This window comes from Castanea sativa, chromosome 11, assembly GCF_040712315.1.
Source record: "Castanea sativa cultivar Marrone di Chiusa Pesio chromosome 11, ASM4071231v1".
In the NCBI taxonomy this organism is placed as follows: Eukaryota; Viridiplantae; Streptophyta; class Magnoliopsida; order Fagales; family Fagaceae; genus Castanea; species Castanea sativa.
Window position 1 is genome coordinate 61077965 of NC_134023.1, and position 18372 is coordinate 61096336.

The following is an 18372-nucleotide window of genomic DNA, read 5'->3' on the forward strand; positions in this document are numbered from 1 at the left end:
CTTCCGCTTCCTCTTTCCACAGCTCCTTCGTCAGAGCCTCTAGCCCCTCCCAGGCCTCCGAGCTTGAAAAGCAAGCTCAGCTCGAATCCATTCAAAACAAGCTCAAGAAGAAACCCACCTCAGATAAACACTCTAGGGCTTCTGAGAAAATCGACAGAGACAGAGACAGAGATAGGGATAGGGATAGGGATAGGGACAGAGAAAGGAAGAGAAGGAGGAGCGTGTTGCCGCGAGAGAGGAGGAGATCGGAGAAGACTAGAAGTGAAGATAAAGAAAGGGAAAGGGATAAAGTTGATTTTTCTAAGTTGATTGAAGGCTATGGCAAAATGGTAATGTTTTTCTTTCAATTCTGTCATTTGCGTTCGCCATTTCCGACAATTTTTTTTAAAGCTTTTTTTTTTTTTTTTTACTTTTCTTTTAACTATGAAAATTATTATTAAAAAAAAAAAAGTCAAAACGGTGTAGTTTTGACTACAGAAAATGATAACTGAGTTTTAACGGAAGACTAAATTAACAAAAATTGAAACTTAGAGAACTGAAATGACAAAGTTGAAAGTTAGAAGACTGAAATGACAAAAGCTGAAAGTTAGAGGGTCAGTTTTGCATTTTTGCCTTTTAGTAATTATCTAAATAAAAGTACATTTTTAATTTTATTTTTTAACTTGATAGTTACAACAAAGGTGAGTAGATTTAAATTCTAAATATTTCCGTTAGAAATATCAGAGAGTGCTAATTGAACTACATGTCTCTTGGCAAAAGTATTTCTTTAAAAGAGTAATTGGTCAATACTTTAGAAACAATATGACCTCTTCCTTTGTGGGATCCCTTAAATTATGTGAGAGAGAGAAGTATTGCTATCAAAGTATTGAATTATTTTCCAATTTATATAAGTTTAGACTATAATTAATAACTTTTGTTTGTGTTTTCTCCTTCTTTAAATTACTAGGAACAAAATTATTGCGACATTTCCAAGGTTGGATCCATTTTTTTTCAATAAAAAAAATTTTATTTCAAAAAAGGGGATCACAGTTTATCCTTATTGAAAACTCTTAAAGTAGAGAAAATGACAGAGAAAATAGGAAGCGATTCACGAACGTTACAGTTAGAGACCTAACTAACAACATAATGGACAGTGACGCTTGCATGCCTTAAAACATGTAGAACTCCATCTTTATATTACATTATTACTTTGATCATTTTGAATTTATGAAAAAAAAAAATTTATTTTGTCATATATTCATATTCACTAATTTGTTTCCTTCCAACATTACATGTTGATCAACAAAGAAGGTGAGAGCATTAATCTACACATTTTTGTATGCCAACAAGCCTGCATAATATTTTCTATGGTAGATAAAACGGTCTCCCTCAAGGTATACCAAAGTTAGACTTGCCAAGTTACCATACCTAATTTTCAAAAAATAACTATTTGCCACTAAGTGATCAAACTAATTGACACTCCGTCATTTTATTTTTAAGAATTATATTAAGAGTGAAGTACCAATAATTCTTGAAAATCGACTATATTAAGTCTAATTATAATATACCGGTGGTGTTAGTGTTTTTTTTTTTCCTTCCCTTTTTATCCACACATATTAGAAATTTACAACCCATATATGGATAATTAGTTTAAAATAGAAAGAATGATTGTTAGTTTAAACCTTTTTTTTTTCTTTTTCTTTCCTAGATGATTATTAATTAACTATCTAAATAGAATCCCTCTCCCTTGTGTGTGTTTCTTTCTCCAAAAAAAAAAAAAAAAAATCTAAATAGAAGTAATTCATTTCAATAAGTTTAAGATTGAAAATAATAAGCTTTTTTTTTTATACTTTTTTTCCTTCAAATTAATTGCATAAAAAAAACACTTTAACAAGAGCATCTCCTTACTCTTTACTCATTTGGTATTGATGCATAAATTAATTATAGGATCACAACTTTTTGTATCATAACTTTGCCACTATTCTGATGTGGCAGATTGTGAGCGGTTGTTTATCACTTTCACATGAGTACCACTAATACTACAATTTTGAATTTTGACCATAGCTTACAAGTTGATATCATCAATCACAAAGAGACAATTTGATTCAAATATTCATTTGTAAGGTAGTTGAAACCCAATAATCATATTTATTGTCATATCAATTTTATAAGCTTTATGTAGTAAAATTTATAATACTTTTAGCATTTTTCCTTTCACATGGCAAAAAGTTCTAAGATCACAACTTATTCCACATACTTTACCACAACTCTATTATGTGGCAGATTATGAGTGGTGGATAAAAAGTGGTAGTCCATGTAAAAATAACCGACAACCAATCACCCATTGCCACATAAAAAATTGTGGCAAAGTCTATAAAATAAATTGTAATTTTATAATTACTCTTTATATACTTACAATTTTTTTTTCCCACCATTCATAGTTTCCCACTTATGGATTGTGGCATAAAAAAGTTGTGATTCTAAATTTTTTAGATTTTATAGGATCAATATTACTACCAATCCGCTCATTATTTTGTACACAAATTTTTGTTCCCAATTTAACCCCATACTCTTTTGGCATTTACTTCATTTCACCCAGAGACTACGCTCTATATAAGGGGGCATTTTAGTCCAACAAGTCGCATTTGCGGACGCGAAAACCCCCATCCACCAATCCAGTTCAATAAATCCCTTTCAAATCCGCGCCTATAAATACCATCTTCCTCATCTTTGTTCTCTAGCATTACAAAGCTTCAAGTTCATATTTCCCTCCTCTTGTTTCATCACAGAAAAACCAAACTTTTTCACAATGAAACTCTCTCTCTCTCTCTGAGCTCATACAGATTCTTTCACCGTAAGCTTTAGAAAGTTAGGATTTCAGATTCGCAGTTCGCTCTTCAAGATCAAGCTCGATTTGGCGTTAAAAAAAAGTGTGCATTTTTACACTCGGTTAGGTTTGATTTTGGAGCTGAAAAATTAGGGTTTCGGTTTCAGATATGGATGATTCTTTGCAAGGCGTGGATGGAGCTTTCGTTGATCTTTGATTTTCCACGGAAAATACGTTAGCTTTTTGCTGAATCAGCGACTGAAAGTGTTAAAAGTGAAGTTTTTGCACCAAAGCTTTTCAAACTTTCTGTGCGTTTTCTCGGAAAATCTGCCAGTTTCTCGGCAGATGTACTTTGTTTTCTTGCTTATGGTTAGTACACTTGCTTTTCTGGCGTTGTAGCGAGTTTCACTTTCTATGGAAGTTATTTGCGGAAACCCTAGTTTTTCGCCGGAGAAACGAAGCTCAACTGTGACCGAGCTCACAAACACAAAGAACGAGGCGAAACAGAGCATAATCAGAGCCATATTTGAGGACAACAAGGCCGAGCTCATCACGTACGCGAACCGGCTCTTCAAAACAGGCTCTGATCCACTAGACCGGCGAGTAGTGTCCAAGCTCCTCCACCTCTGCTGCACCTCGGACTCCGCCGACTCCGCAGCCGCATTGCTCAACGGAGAGCTCGGAACTCTGCCGCTCGTCAACGAGTTCGATGACGAGACAGGCCGCTCGCCGCTCCACACGGCGGCCGAGTCTCACTCGAAACGCTGCGTTGAGCTGCTCCTCAAGAAACGCGGTCGTACGGACCTGAAATCCAAGGACGGTCACTCTCTGATCCCTCTGGAGCTGTCCTTTTTTAGCAGAAGGTAAAAAAATAAAAAACCAAAAAAAAAAAAATTCAAAAGCACGTCGTTTTCGCTTTTTTGAACAAAAATGAACAAAAATGGAAAAAGCTTCACCTTCCCAATGTAACACTACGCAGAAACTGGCTTAGAATAGAAAACGATTCGCTTTTTCATTATTGTACTAATATTTTTGAATATTTTGATTACTTTCTCTCTCTTCGTGATTTCAGATTGGAACTGATTTGGAATCCTGATGATTTCTCCGTTGAAGAATTGCTGGTTCTTCTCAGCGAAAAGGTTTATTTATTTTATTAAAAACCAAAAACGGTGTCGTTGTGTATTTCTATTTTGGTTCTATAGGGTTCAACAACTCATTTACATTCTGACAAGTATTCGTTACCAATTTCGTGAAATGCGCGTCGTTGTAGTAAAAGTTTTGTTTTTGTTTTGATTGTGACATTTTTCGTTAGGATTTGACGGCAGTGAAACTGTTGAGCGAGAAAACGAAGGAACTAGCTGAGGTGGCGTACGCTAACGCCGTTAACGGCCGCATAGTTCCGTTAGCCGCGCTTCTCGTTGTTGCGGCGAGTAAGATTAACGAGGCGGTTGTGGAGGTGAGTTGTAATAATAGTAAGGAGAAAGCCACCGTGTACGAGGGCGTGGTAAGGAAGGCGTTGTCGTTGGCACCCGAAACGGCGTCGTTAGGAGGAGCTGAGGTGGTGGTAGAGGGTGATGGTGACGTGGCGGCGGAGAGGAGGAAGCTCTTGATCCGAGAGATTGAGTTGTTGCAGCTGTTCGGAGCCGTGTCTTGCAGCAGCAGCAGTAGTGGGAGTTGTACGGACAAGAAGGTGACGTCACTACTGATCCGTGCAGTGCAGGTGAGAATGAACAGAGAAAAAAAAAAAAAAAAGATATTGTCTTTTTGTGTTAAAAAGCTAAAAACCTATGGGAATAAATGAAGCAAAACATGCATGAGAGATGGCATTAAAATATGATGAAGTACACAGCACAAAGACATATTTGCCCAAACATTTATATGTCTATTCGGTTGGTTTTATATGGGTAATTTCGTAAATTCATGTATGTGACCGATTGGACTTCCTAGTTTTAATTTGACTGGGTAGCTACGTATCTCTAATTTATGGATAAGGTTATTTTTGTATAAATTTGCACGAATATGGCTTGATTTTAGATTAGATACAGTTAACTATAATACTCTGTAGTCCAACTTTACTAGACAAGGAATATAGTTTTTGTGGACGGAAGAAGTTCCACCTCATCTTTATCACGTAATTTAAGCCGATTTTATAGTTTTTTTTTTGTAAAAAAAGAAAAATAAATATATTATCTTAATAATTAATTTATTATTATGAGAGAATAAGTTGTGAAATTGTTGTGTTTGTAACCTTGTTAAATTTTGGTGAGGTAATTATAGATTTGGCTGCTTGTTGTAGGCTGGTGATGTCGCCGTCATTGAGTTGCTTCTAAAGACAAACATTGATGTGAACGAGACCGATGCTGAAGGAAACTCTGCACTTCATTGGTCTCTCAACCTCAAGAATTTCACTCACCAGACAATGTCTCTCTCTCTCTCTCAAATACATACGCACGCATAAAAGCATGTAAATATACATACTAATTATGATTGTGCACTTGTACCCAGAATTGTATGGCTACTGCTGGACAACGGCGCCAAAGTCAGCCAAAGGAATAAGTTGGGGTTGACTGCTCTTCATATTGCTGCCGCCAATGGCAATGTAGATGCACTCCAGGTGTGAATATGACTGCTAGCTCTTCGAATCTTTGTAATTCATCAACTGCATTATTGGCAACCAAAGTTTGGAATTTTATTATTTTATATCTGAAAGATTTTTGTATTTTTGACATTGACCCAACAGGTCTTTCTATTGGAAGACCCAGATGCTATCAACTATAGAACAGAAATGAAAGAAACCCCACTGTTTTTTGCAGTAAAGAATGACCATATGAAATGTGCTGAGGCTCTTTTGCGATGGGGAGCAAGTAATGAAGTCCTCAACTTGCGGTAGGAAATAGTTGATGCCTTTCCATGCAGTTCATCATTGTCATTTTCTGTTAAATTAGTTGTGAATTCCATTTCCAATGTTGACATATTTTATCTGCGTGTGTGTACCAACTCTTATCATTACCAGTAGACAGAGACCTATAGATTTGGCAAAGTCTCAAGATATGCGTTACAAGCTGAGTCCAACCAATATTAGCCACTGTAAGTAGAATCTGTGAATGCTATACTATAATACAGAGAAATGAAGCCACTGTTGCTTATCAATGTCATTGCTTTCCTACGATCTTATGCCCTGAGTTGTAATGTGCAGTAAATCGTACCTCGCCGGATCAACCAAATTATACCACTTATTTTCAAGGTGATGAGATAATTTCAGGCACCTGTGATGCACTTCTAATCTTGACAGAAGAAAACACTACAGAAAGGTGGCCTCCCTTATTAAAGCATCAATATTAGTATGAACTTTTTGTCCCTTTCCCCCTCCCTTTGTCTACATGCTCTCATAGTTTTCTACTGCTTGTGAAATTTCAGTAGCTGCTCTAGCACAAAGACTGAGATCTGTAAATACTTTGCATCTCCTCGTGGATGTGTCAGAGGAGATAAGTGCTTTTATGCACATAATGAGAAGGAACTTCGGCAAAAGAAACAGGGAACACATCCGACTCATTCCCCTACTACCACCAAGGACCTTAGAAGGAAAATCTTTGTTGGAGGTCTCCCTCCTACGTTGGACTCTGGTTAGTAACCTATCAAAAGCTTTATGAAGTGCATTTTTAAGCTGTATAGACTTTTAAGTAATCAAGCATGGGAGTTTAATTGAAAAATGAAAATTATTTTCATTGTTGTATCTGTTTAGGATGACAATACTCTCTTCTTTCACTGTTGTGAAGCAGAATTGTTGCGTAAATTTTTTGAAGAACAATTTGGTGCAGTGGAAGATGCTTTAGTTCTTGGTATGCAAGTAGGAAATGAATTGAGATCTCGAGGATTCGGATTTGTCACTTTTAAAGAAGAAAAAACTGTTTCAGCAGCTGTTGAAACACACTTTGTCAGCATTATGGGCAAGCAAGTTGAGATGAAATCTGTACTTCCGAAATGTCTTTTACTCATTGAGAACCAGAAACTGTCACCGGGACAACATGACAAAGAACAGAATCACGATAATCAACCTCAACCAGAGACACTCAATGAGAAGATTACAGAAGAGGCTAAACCTGAACAAATGTCTTGGGCTGATAGATTACTCCATGGCCAACCAAAGACATGTTCCAATGAGCTTCAAGTTCAAGGCCACATTAGCCCAAGCCGTGTAGATCAAAGCATGCCTGCATGGTTCAAGAATTTCAAGAAGTGGCTACCGTTCCACTTAAAAGAACAATCAAAATTGAGGGAAGGAGAATATGCTCTCTCATCTCTCAAAGGGGATTTCAGAGCAAAATTCGGCCTGGAATTGGATCATGCCTCTCTTGGCTACCCTAAGCTTAGTGACTTCATGAGATCTTTCCCTGATATTTGTCACATGAAAGTTGGCCCCATAGGAAAATGTGGAACTGCCACTCACTTGGTCCTCAAACCTAATCTTCCTAAGCCTCATGACAAAATGAAGCATACACTCACAATGCCATACACACCCTCTAATGCTACATCAATTAATGAGAGTGCTGATTCTGAAAAATCCAAGTGTTGTCAGGACCTTCTTTCTGGCTCTTGTGAAAAGGCTATCTTTGCTGATAGCAACATTAAAGAGAACCTAGCCCATGAGTACCCTGAAGTGAATTCAGATCAGAACAATAAAATGCCTGGTGTGCCAATGAGGCTAATTTCCTTCTTGAAGCCAGACCATCTCTTCCATGGTCGACCATGGCTACGAAATGGAAGCAACATGGTTGGAGACATTTATGGTGAAAGAGGAGGGTTTGTAGAGGGAATTGAACAGAACAATTTTAGGCATCAACAAGGACATTTGGTTTTGGATGCCCTTATTAGAAAAAGGAACAACAAATCAGTTTTTTTTCTTCGTGACCCTGGCTTCTACACAGTAAGCAGTGAACTAGATTCAGTTTTAGTGCTGACATTCATTGCTATTCTGTTAATATTGCATATAATTGTTTTAATTCTGTTGACCTGAGGCTGGTGTATGTATGTAGGATTATATGAAAAACCTCAACCGGGGAATTTGCTTTGCTTGCAACCAGCGTAAGATGCTTTGGGCAAACTTTCCATGCCAACACTTGCTGTGGTGCAGTGATTGCAGACTACAGGCCATACAGGTGGCTGGAGCTTCCGATCAGAGATGTGTGTTGTGTGATTTGAAAGTGGAGAAAATCGATATGTTCCCATGGCATGACGTTTGTCAGGCTGTACGCGTGGATCTTCCTAATGTGAAGGAGTTTCCACCTTTTGATCCTAATCATACAAGAAGGTATGGTTAATCTGCACTCTAATTCTTGCAAACATACGCATTTTCTAGAGTTGATTTTATTACCTTTTAAATTCCCTAACGTTCTTTTTCTTTCCTCCTTGCTTTGTAGTCCATCCAAGAAGAAATCTCCATGGATTAGCAACTGATGAACTTGTTGCTGTCAGAGTCTCTGCAAAGCAGAAAATAATTGCAGTCAGAGAACTTCATATGATACACGTACATGGGTGTTTTTGATGTAAGAAATACAAGCAGAAAATTAAAAATTAAAAAAAGAAAAAGAAACGGGGGGGATTGGGCAGAATATCCTTTTTGCCATTATGATTGTACAAACGGGTTCCCCCCCTCTACAGGATATAGACATAGCCAAAACATACTTTGAATGAGAATGGGTCTGTTTAATGCCCCATTCACACCAGTTTATGCACTTGGATGTGCTTTTGTTGATGTTGAATAACAGAACTATGTATGTATATATGATGTGGGCATCAGTTTGGGGTTGGTTTTGATTTGATTTGATTTTTTGAATTTTAAAACCAGGGTCTCTAGTGAAATGTTCAACTTCAGGGGATTAATTTTATTTCTCCCCTTTAGAAGTATTGCAACATGAGTCTATGGTATCAAAATTAATTTTGACTGATTCTGGTAAACATTGCATATTGTTTAGCACATGGTTTTTGGACTGGATAAAATCACAACTTCACAACTGAATCTTGAAAAAATTCCTTTCCTGATTTTTTTCCCCATATTCTAATTAACTTTGCTATTGTTTTGAAATATTTTCGTTTTCCTTTTTTTCATTTAGTTCATCACCAAAGTTTGTAATTATTAAGGCAGCTCATCATTAATTCTTAACCATGAAAAGGATAATACTTATGACCCATATAATCATTTGGATGCTTTCACCACATTTCATGATGGCTATGGCTTGTTCATCATCGTTTTACTATTATAAGCTACTACTGACAAGCCAAATCTTTTGGTAGGTTCTTAGACATTGTTTTTCCCCTTTCTTTTTCTCTTTTGGTTTATGCAACCAAAGGAGCGATTTTGCGATCCCTTATGCTGGAGTTGGCAACTCTTTTTCTTCACACTTTACGTCATTTTTTGTTTAAAAAAGAGTTATATTTACTGTTAATGTTTTAGATTGAAAGTATAATTGCCACTTTAGAATAATAGAACATTCCTAAGTCATGGGAATGTAGATACTCAAATTTTTAAGAAATCCACAGCCTTACAAAAGTGAATTTGGTGGGAGTCGATATGTCTAAAGGCATCTAGATTTCCTTGAGTAATTTGCAACTAAACATGAGAATTCGCAAGAATTCTTTTAGATTCCCATGAATTCTAAAAGATTACCCCTAGCTAAACGATTAGGCTGAAAAACTCTATAAAAGAAGGTTTTCATGAATTTTACAGTTGACATAAAATCTTTAGTGTTTGGCTCTTGATTTTCTTTTTGGATAATTCTAATTGTTTACATGTCATAATACTCAAATCCAGCTTGATCAGTTTCGTCCTTGGTTGAATTTGAACAATAAAGTATAAACTTTTAGATTCCCAATGACTTCTCAATATAATATAGTTCTCAAAACTTCACTGAAACCGTGACTGGAAATCATCATGATTTCAGTTGCTTTTGAGGGTGTATGTAAAACAGTTTGTGCACAATAAATATAACCCTTTAAAAATTTCTTGGATGCGATCATTTATACCCATCACCACCACTATTTATGGACAATAGATTGCCTCATCCATAAAAATAACAAAAGGGACAACAGCTTCGCAAAAGGCTAGTACTTAGTCTACTGACTTATCTACCAAGAATAAGTTTGATGATAACATTTCAAGCATTACATTGCATTTATTAGTCATCCACTGCCTACCATACTGTGCAGTTTAAATAATTGAGGTGATCGCAGCTTGACTAATATCTACTGAACCATGGACATCAGAAATTCCTCATCAGAAATACAAATTAATACACATCAGAAATTCCTCATCATCTCCATAAGAATTATGAAACAAGAATAACGGCAATATACAACCAAACATCGGAGGGGATACCCTTAACCAGGCTGATGGGTAGAACGGAAGCACAAGAATTTGTATTCGTTAAATTCTAATTGTCCCTGTTATTGAGTTAGAGGAACACACTCGAGCTCAATATCCAGCACTCCCCTCTCAACATTCTGCAGTCTGAGATTGATCTCCTGTTTGACCTTCCCATCTACTAGGTTAATGACACCATCTTTAACAAGAGTGTTATCCTTGCTTGCCACCCACTTTCCAAGCTGCATTGACTCGTTGATTGTGGACTTCTCGTAAGCTATGGCAGCAGCAACCAGGGGTTGAATGTCAATCTCCGCCTCACCCATAAAGTCATCAGTTGTGAACGTATCCTTGTCATACACAAGCTGCATAAAACCATTCAGAAAAAACCAAAAGTGGAGCTTATGCAAATTATTATCATAGTGTCAACTAGAAATCATTTCATGCTTCTACAAAATGACGTTTATAGATGCATGATGATCACATATACATATAAGAAAAGATTGCTGGGGGAGGAGCGGAAGTGGGGTGGTAGACTGTATACTACAAAATTTCAGCTTCGATTGTTTTTAACACTTGTACCAATCCTCCACAATTTCAGCCTTTGAACTAGAGCTAAATGAAATAGTGGATTTCCGAGGAGGTGCTGTGTAGCCTATCAATTCAAAAACAATCTTCATCTACTTAGGTCCTTAGCAACTGAGAATTATCAGCCTAAAATAAAGGATAAAATAAAAAGGTCCTTGTTGAGCGTTGGGTGGTCCCAACCAATGCAGTCCTGGGATGGGGTCCTCAAATGCGAGATCATGATACGGTTTTAACCTTCCAAATTATACCAAGACACTTGCATTTGACAGCCTTAAGAATGATTTTTTTCTTCAATTTTAGACCCAAAGAAAAGATTATCCTGCCTCAAAGCTTCATTCTTATTTGGCAATGAAAGACACTTATTATCCTCTCCAAAGGCTTCACTTATGTTGGGTGACATAAGAAACTCTTATCCTCTTTAATTGCTTAATAAGATTAGCATGCAACTAGTATCTGTATTGCATGTGCTACCTAGGAAAGGATCAATTAATTTACAAATAGAAAGGGGAGAAACTTTGGCATTAAATAACAGCCAATAAACTCCGATCAATATTTCCATAAGAGTGGTCCCAATGGGATACCAAAAATTGTAAACATACTCAAACAATGTTCAAATCTATTTAGCTTAAAGTGCAGGTGATGGTCCAATATGGTGGTTTTTCTTTTTTCATGGCAAAACAACCAACTTACCACTTTTAGAGGAGGTATTTGTTCTGGAATTGACAGCATTAGGCTTTCATTCCATACTGGATTCAGGTTGCTCTTGATGACACGAGTCTTTACTGACTACAAAAAATGCATATAGAGAGCTTATATTATGAACATAGTTGAATCCATTTCTTTGTGAAATAAGAAGATTACAAGGAGAAGAGGCTCACTTGATGACCCAAAGAAAGAATGACATAAGGGTCACTAGTCATCATATCCCGAATAGCTAGATTTGTGCCTTTGACCACATTGACCTTAATCAATCCAATGAATTCAACCATACCTGCCTATATACAGTACAATTTTATCACCCATATCAAACCAAAACTTGAATTAGTTAGATAGCAGATTTGTTTTCTTCGAGAGAGCATTGAATTAAGAAAGATAGAGAAAACTGAAAACTTATTATCATATTCTATTGTTTAATTATCAAGAGAAAACAGAGAAAATAAAGCTTTACTATCTTTTATTCCTCACAGGCAACTTTTCTCTCCAAATCTGACCTCAGGAGAGAACTTTTTGGGTGGGCCAATGAGCCAAGTCCTGACATTACTTTTCTTCTCTCTCACCATGGGAAACCAAACATGAGTAGAAGAAGGTACAAAAAAAATTTCTTCTTTTATTTTTTTCTATGGATGTTTCAAACTTAGCATAAGACTAAAATGCACAAACATGAAAACAGCACATTCACATTCTGACATAGCAAATCCTAAAAATGAAAGTTTACTATACATGCCATTGGTAGACTTATTATGGAGAAGTCATTACTTCTTCCTACTTCAGACTTTTTTTTATTTTTATTTACTTCATATTTGTTAATGCACTTCCGAAGAATGAGCAAGTGATGAGGCAATACTCATAGTCCTTATACACAATGAGTATATAATAGACTTTTGTAATCAATCATTTATCACTTGGAGGTGGGACAAATATCTCAATGCTACAAATATGGATTTTTGAGTCTATAAGACATTATTTGAAGTTTACACTTCCAACTCCACAAAATAGTAGTACTTATTTGTGTCAAATGTCTTGAACTGAATTCTCTGAAGAGAAAAGGATTATGGACATGAGTGACTTGAACTAACTCAACTGGGCTTGCTTATATATCTATAGACAGTCATGGCCAGTTGCACAAACAATTGTATTGTATGTGACTATCATTTAACTGAAGAGAAAAGGATTATGGACATGAGTGACTTGAACTAACTCAACTGGGCTTGCTTATATATCTATAGACAGTCATGGCCAGTTGCACAAACAATTGTATTGTATGTGACTATCATTTAACCATTTGTTTGATAGTTTTTCATTGGTCCCTACTTCCTCTTGTCTGTGAGTGTATGCAGATACCTTCGAATATCAAAACTTGCAATTTACAAATATTTTAAAACAGCCAGCTGGTTTATCAAATGAGTGTTTTGGTGCTTGAAAAGCATCAAATCTTCAACCAAATATTTAAAAAACAAAATGCAATTTCAAGTAGCATATTGAATTTCCATAGCCAGCTGCAAAGACAAAAGTGCATCCAAACTTCTGTGGATACCTGATAAGAAAAGAAATGGAATGGCCATTTACCTGTGAGCTTCTCTTCTTAGAGTCTTTTCTTCCCCAGCTATTGCGAAATGCATGCCCAATACGATTTCTGGTTACTTGTTTCTCGTATTGTTTCTTATCTTGCATAGAGTTATTGCTTGAAGAACTGCTTGGGGATGAACCGCTCCTTTTATGAGATGGTGGGTAGAGGCAGAACATATTTTCATCAGAGTTCAAAAATTGGTGCAGCTCATATTTTCTCCTGAGTATTCAAGAATGTTTCAGATTTAGAATAGGATAGGTTTCTCATACAAAATTTTGACAAGTATTATAGTTCCATACCTAATAAAATCAAAGCGGTCCTCTATAGAGGAGTTTGGTTTTGGTTTTTTAAGGTTGTTTGGGACATGAGCTTCATACTTCTTGTTTACCACAATGTTTCCACCCAAACTTTCCAAAGTATCAACTTCTTCATTGGTCCATTCATCTAACTTCACTGATAGAACCTGGCACATTTTCAGATCAAATTAGAACATCTAATTCCCAACACTATCACAGAGAGAGAGAGAGAGAGAGTATATCAGCCTTTCAAATTGTAAATGAATCTGCAATTGAAATCCTAAAAAATTCCCAGAAATCACTTATTAAAATTGACATACTACTGGCTGAGCTACAGAGTTTTTGCCACTGTAATATGACTCACTTTTAAACTGCTAACAACCTTATATTGCCCTTTTTTTCACATCAGATGTCTATTCAAGATGGAAATTATTTTTAGAAATTGTTTAATTTTTAGGGAGAACAAATTATCTTCAACAAATTTTATGAGAACAAATTGTACATTATACCAAAATTACAAAATATTATCTATTCTCACGCATTGCATGGATCTGCAACCAGTAGATCTTAAAAGCACTTAAGGGTATTAGTTTCAAAAACCCAACTTTTCAAAAACAGCCTTAAATCTCTTTAGTAGCTACCTAAAAGTTCTTTTAAATTTTCCAAACGAGGACAAAAACTTGCCAAAAGAGCCTAAAAGGTTTTTTAGGAGCAACTTGATGTAGGGCCAGATAAGCCATAAGGTTTTGTTGATGTAGCTGTTATTGCTGCTGTACTTTACCAGACTGTCAAGAAGTACTAGAAACCATACCTTTGAAATATGCACACCAAGGCTTCTATGTACACCTGAACACTTGATACAAATAAATACTCCAAGACTTAAAGATCTGACATTAACCAGATGAAATAATTAGGACACAAGTGAATATGAGCTATTGATTTGTCCATAATAAACTTGAATAACATTATGTGCATCAAAAGCATGAGTAGATGAAAATGTTAACAATTTTGTAATATGTAGGTCAGGTAGAAAAATGTACTCTTCAGATCAATATTGAGATGGTAGTATCCGTAGTATGCAAGCATGGTCACAAGGGATACTGCAGGTATGAAAAACAACAAATTTCCTATGTTATCCCACCTCACAGTGCTAGAGCAGTTTTTTTTTTTTTTTCTTCTTCTTTCTCACACTATAAATACTATACAATTGCTTGTCATTAACTATCATTGTTTTCTAATATGTGAAGTTTCCCAGCATGCTAAATTCTCCAAATAAAAGATGTGGTTTACGTTATCCCTCTAAACAAACTGATGCTAATTCCAAATTAAATTTGAGTATTACATCATGACATATAGTTGCAACCCAGAACTAGTCAGCTCAAGAAGCAAAAGGATATTGTTAAATTAGAATAAGAGAACTTTGGACTCAAAATAATTTTAAGTAATTTTCTGATGAAGTCAACTACAATTGCTACCAGAAGTGAACCATAATAGAGTTAGACAGGTATGATAACTTACACCCATTTTGGATCTGGAGATCCACAGTCTGCACAGTATTTATTGCAGGATTGACGTAACAGACTCTCCAGCCTTAGCTGTGGACCTGATTAATGAAAAATGTCGGTTATGAAAGTCACACAAGGGTACTTGAACTTTATCATGTGATTTTGTTCAGCAAGTCTTAAAGGAAATTTCATTTAAATATGGAGAGTTGCAGAATATCACAACATTTAAGTACGTTATGGCAAGTACAAACACAAAAAGCAAGCATTTGTCAATATTTTCAGTCAGAAAGTCTTGTGAGAATTACAAGATCATTCAGTGAAATAAATAGTTCAGATCTTGGAGAAAATATGACATGAATAATCACCTAGTTTGGTAAATATCATATCTTTGAGAAAATACAAAATGAACACCTAGCGTTGTAAGTCAGATCATAGTTCATTTTGTAGTGGTAAATAAGCTCACTTTTACTACACTAATTAACTGCATCAATCTTTAGGATATTCTTTACCAGAAACTTATAATTTGTTGACAATTTGTTCTAACTGGCATTCATAATTTGATTTACTTTAAGAATGATACTAACTACCTTCATATGGGTAAACAAGGAAAAGGTTGATAAGAGAAGCAAAGAGTTTTAAACAAAAAATTCAAACATTGAATCTCAACATACATGAAGAAGGCGACTGATCCTTTTGGCTTCCCCAATTTGGTGGATCTGAGCGTAGGAGATCATATAAGCTCAATGTAGCTACTACAAATCAAATATTTCTAATCAGATCATCTTTAAAAAAAAAAAAAAAAAGGAAAGAACAAGCTACAATCACATCATAAAGTTATGCACTATGGGAAATCTATGTTCAGATATTAAAAAAAGAAAAAAGAAAAAAGTAGAATGCTACCACAAATTGATTAGCATTTAAGCATTAATGGAATGATACAATAAGCATCAAGATGTTACAGCATGTTCATAAACCAAAAAAGCTTAGTAATACATTGATAAAGCACACCTTCTCAAAAAAATCGATAAAAACAAAAGATTGGAACAATTAAATAGATGATCTGCATTCAAAAAAGAGATGAATATATACGAGCTTCACAAGGTCTCTAAATTGAAACTGGAAATAGTAGAACCACGAAGAAGTGCTATCTTATTGGGTAGAACTAGAGAACAAATGAGCAGTGAAAGTGAATACATTTGTCATATGATTGAAGGTCCACATTCTATGGTCATCAATTGAATGTAATTCATATGCAAATCACCATTAAAATCAAAGTAGAAACAGAACAAAATAACCATGTATTAAGATAGAGCGGTAACAAAATGATATTAAAGGATGGTATCCATTTTAGGCATTGGGTTGTGGGCATCTACAGTTGATACAACGCATTGACACCCAATCCGACATACAAGGTTCACCTATAACTTTAAAAAAATGACTAATGTTTTTTTTTTCTTTAACACTCAATGTGATATAATTCTTTCGTAAATTGCTTTATAACTTTTCAACCATGCATTGCAGATACATTTCAGCATTTTTCCTTACAAAATGATTTTCAGCAAGGTCAATGATAGAATATCAATAATTTTCTTTGTTGGATCATAATATCATATTGATATGCATCTTATTTTTAAACACACTTTTTTTTTATATAATTACTCAAAAGGTGTACAAGAGAGAAGCACCAGTGCATAGACTCGCATATTTTAGAAGCATTAGAACACACATACCACAAGATCAAGTTCTTAAGACACTTTCTTATGGCTCGACAAAATACTCAAATTGAGGCATCCTTGGACACTTTGAGGCCAAAAAGATTAAAGGGAAGTTTTGTTAAGCTCATGTCCCATGAGTCAATCAATCAATGCATACTCAAAATGCACACAACTTTTATGCCTTTTTATCTATCAGCTCATGTGAATCTGATTTTTATTAAGGAAAAAATAATAATGACAAGCAAACAAACAGACATAGGTGACACGATCAGCTTCTTTTGTTGCTGGGTTTATACCTTCTTCACCAAGCTTTTCTTTTTTCTTAATGTTTTTAGCCATTTTTCCTAATAGAATAATTTTCAACCTAGTCACAGTGAAACAATCATTTGCTTTGTCCTATCATGTTACTAAGCTTCTAAAATACGTTAAAGAAAGTAAATATTTTAAATCCACAATCTCACCTTCCTTCTACCATTGTGGGAAGAGAGAGTCCTATTTCAGCTAGAGCTCATTGACAAATATACATAAAAATATTAATCAAAAATCTTTCTAACATTTTTACAAATAGATAAGGCTTAATCGTTGTTCCTCAAGACTTATGTATTGCCTTACATTTTGGCTTTTAAGAGCATCACATAAGACAAGCTTCTTCATTTTATAAGAATAACATGACCAGTATTCATCAAACTAAATGATTCAACAGAAGCATTTTGATAAAAGCATAATTTCATTTTCAACCAAAAAAAATGCAACCAAATTTTGTCAGGGGGATAAAGTACTGCCATGATTGTATTGTGCAGATGTTATCATTATCACGAAAAAAGATCCATGATTTGCTATTGCAACCACTAAGTTCTCTGTTAAAAAAAATTCTTTGCTTCTAATGACAAACATAAAAAAACAAAAAAGGATCAATCATATGATTAAGAATATTCTGCAAAAAACCTGAAACATTGTTGGGATCAGAATTCTCTTGTTGGGTAGAGATCTCCATGCCTACAATGCTTCCAGCCCAAATCATGAAAACTGCTATTTGAAAACACCCTTTATATCATTTCCTTATCTGCATCCAATAACACAAGAGCATTACAGAAAATCCAAATATAGCAACTGCCCAGGACATACATATAATTCAGAAATCAAGAAAAACAAAATGTCAAGAACATTTCTTTGAAGAAATTATGAAATGGGCATTCAAAAGAAAAGCCAAAATCAAACATATAGGACAAATACAAACATTATTCATGATTAATGAACAAATAAGCTGAGTAACCAAAAGGGATCTTACAGATTAAGAAGAGGAATATTTGTTGGCTGGAAATTGAAGCTCAAACTTTGCAATCATATATGCAGTCAAGAAAAAAAGTACTAGACAAATGGATAATCCAAAAAAGGAATGTTTATATATTTGATTATTTATTTAAAGTGTGTAAGTGTTGGAATTGTAGAGAGACAACGCAAGAAAAGATTCACAAAAATCATTAGGGAATTATACTAGGAATCTGCATTGTATTTATTTTCACAAAAATTTTAAACATTTTAAAATTGTTTTTTGTTTTATTTAGTTTTTCTTGTTTCTTTAATAATAGAATGTGTATGCCACCCAAAAGGTCAGAAAAATACGGCTTTTGTGGTTGATAACACCAACAACCGGATAAATGTTCAAAGTGAACTACCCCACGCGCTCATGTAGCGCGTATAACCTTGGTGAAAAACGTTTTTATCATTTAAAAATCTAGTGGCAAAAAAAAAAAAAAAAAAAAAAAAAATTCTAGATGTTTTTTGGCAAATGATTGGTGGTTAATAGTAAATTTGTAA

At 35.1% G+C, this 18372-nt stretch overlaps 1 protein-coding gene and 1 pseudogene across 2 annotated transcripts; one reads left to right on the plus strand and one right to left on the minus strand.

The window, feature by feature from the left end:
* Window positions 1-3126: 3126 nt before the first annotated feature.
* On the plus strand, window positions 3127-8588 carry LOC142618021 (uncharacterized; annotated as a pseudogene).
* Window positions 8589-9893: 1305 nt separating this feature from the next.
* On the minus strand, window positions 9894-18159 carry LOC142617271 (putative ADP-ribosylation factor GTPase-activating protein AGD11). Of its 2 annotated transcripts, none has more exons than XM_075790050.1 (10): window positions 17843-18037; window positions 17500-17617; window positions 15511-15588; window positions 14853-14937; window positions 14146-14221; window positions 13338-13501; window positions 13038-13257; window positions 11630-11746; window positions 11442-11537; window positions 9894-10528 (listed from the first exon to the last, which is right to left on the minus strand). In XM_075790050.1, the coding sequence occupies exons 2-10, from the start codon at window positions 17573-17575 to the stop codon at window positions 10247-10249; spliced, it is 1194 nt and encodes a 397-aa protein (XP_075646165.1). In that variant the 5' UTR covers window positions 17576-17617; window positions 17843-18037; the 3' UTR covers window positions 9894-10246. The 2 variants fall into 2 exon arrangements, with proteins under 2 accessions (XP_075646165.1, XP_075646164.1); XM_075790049.1 differs by having other exon boundaries at window positions 9925-10528; window positions 15511-15591; window positions 17843-18159.
* Window positions 18160-18372: the final 213 nt, after the last annotated feature.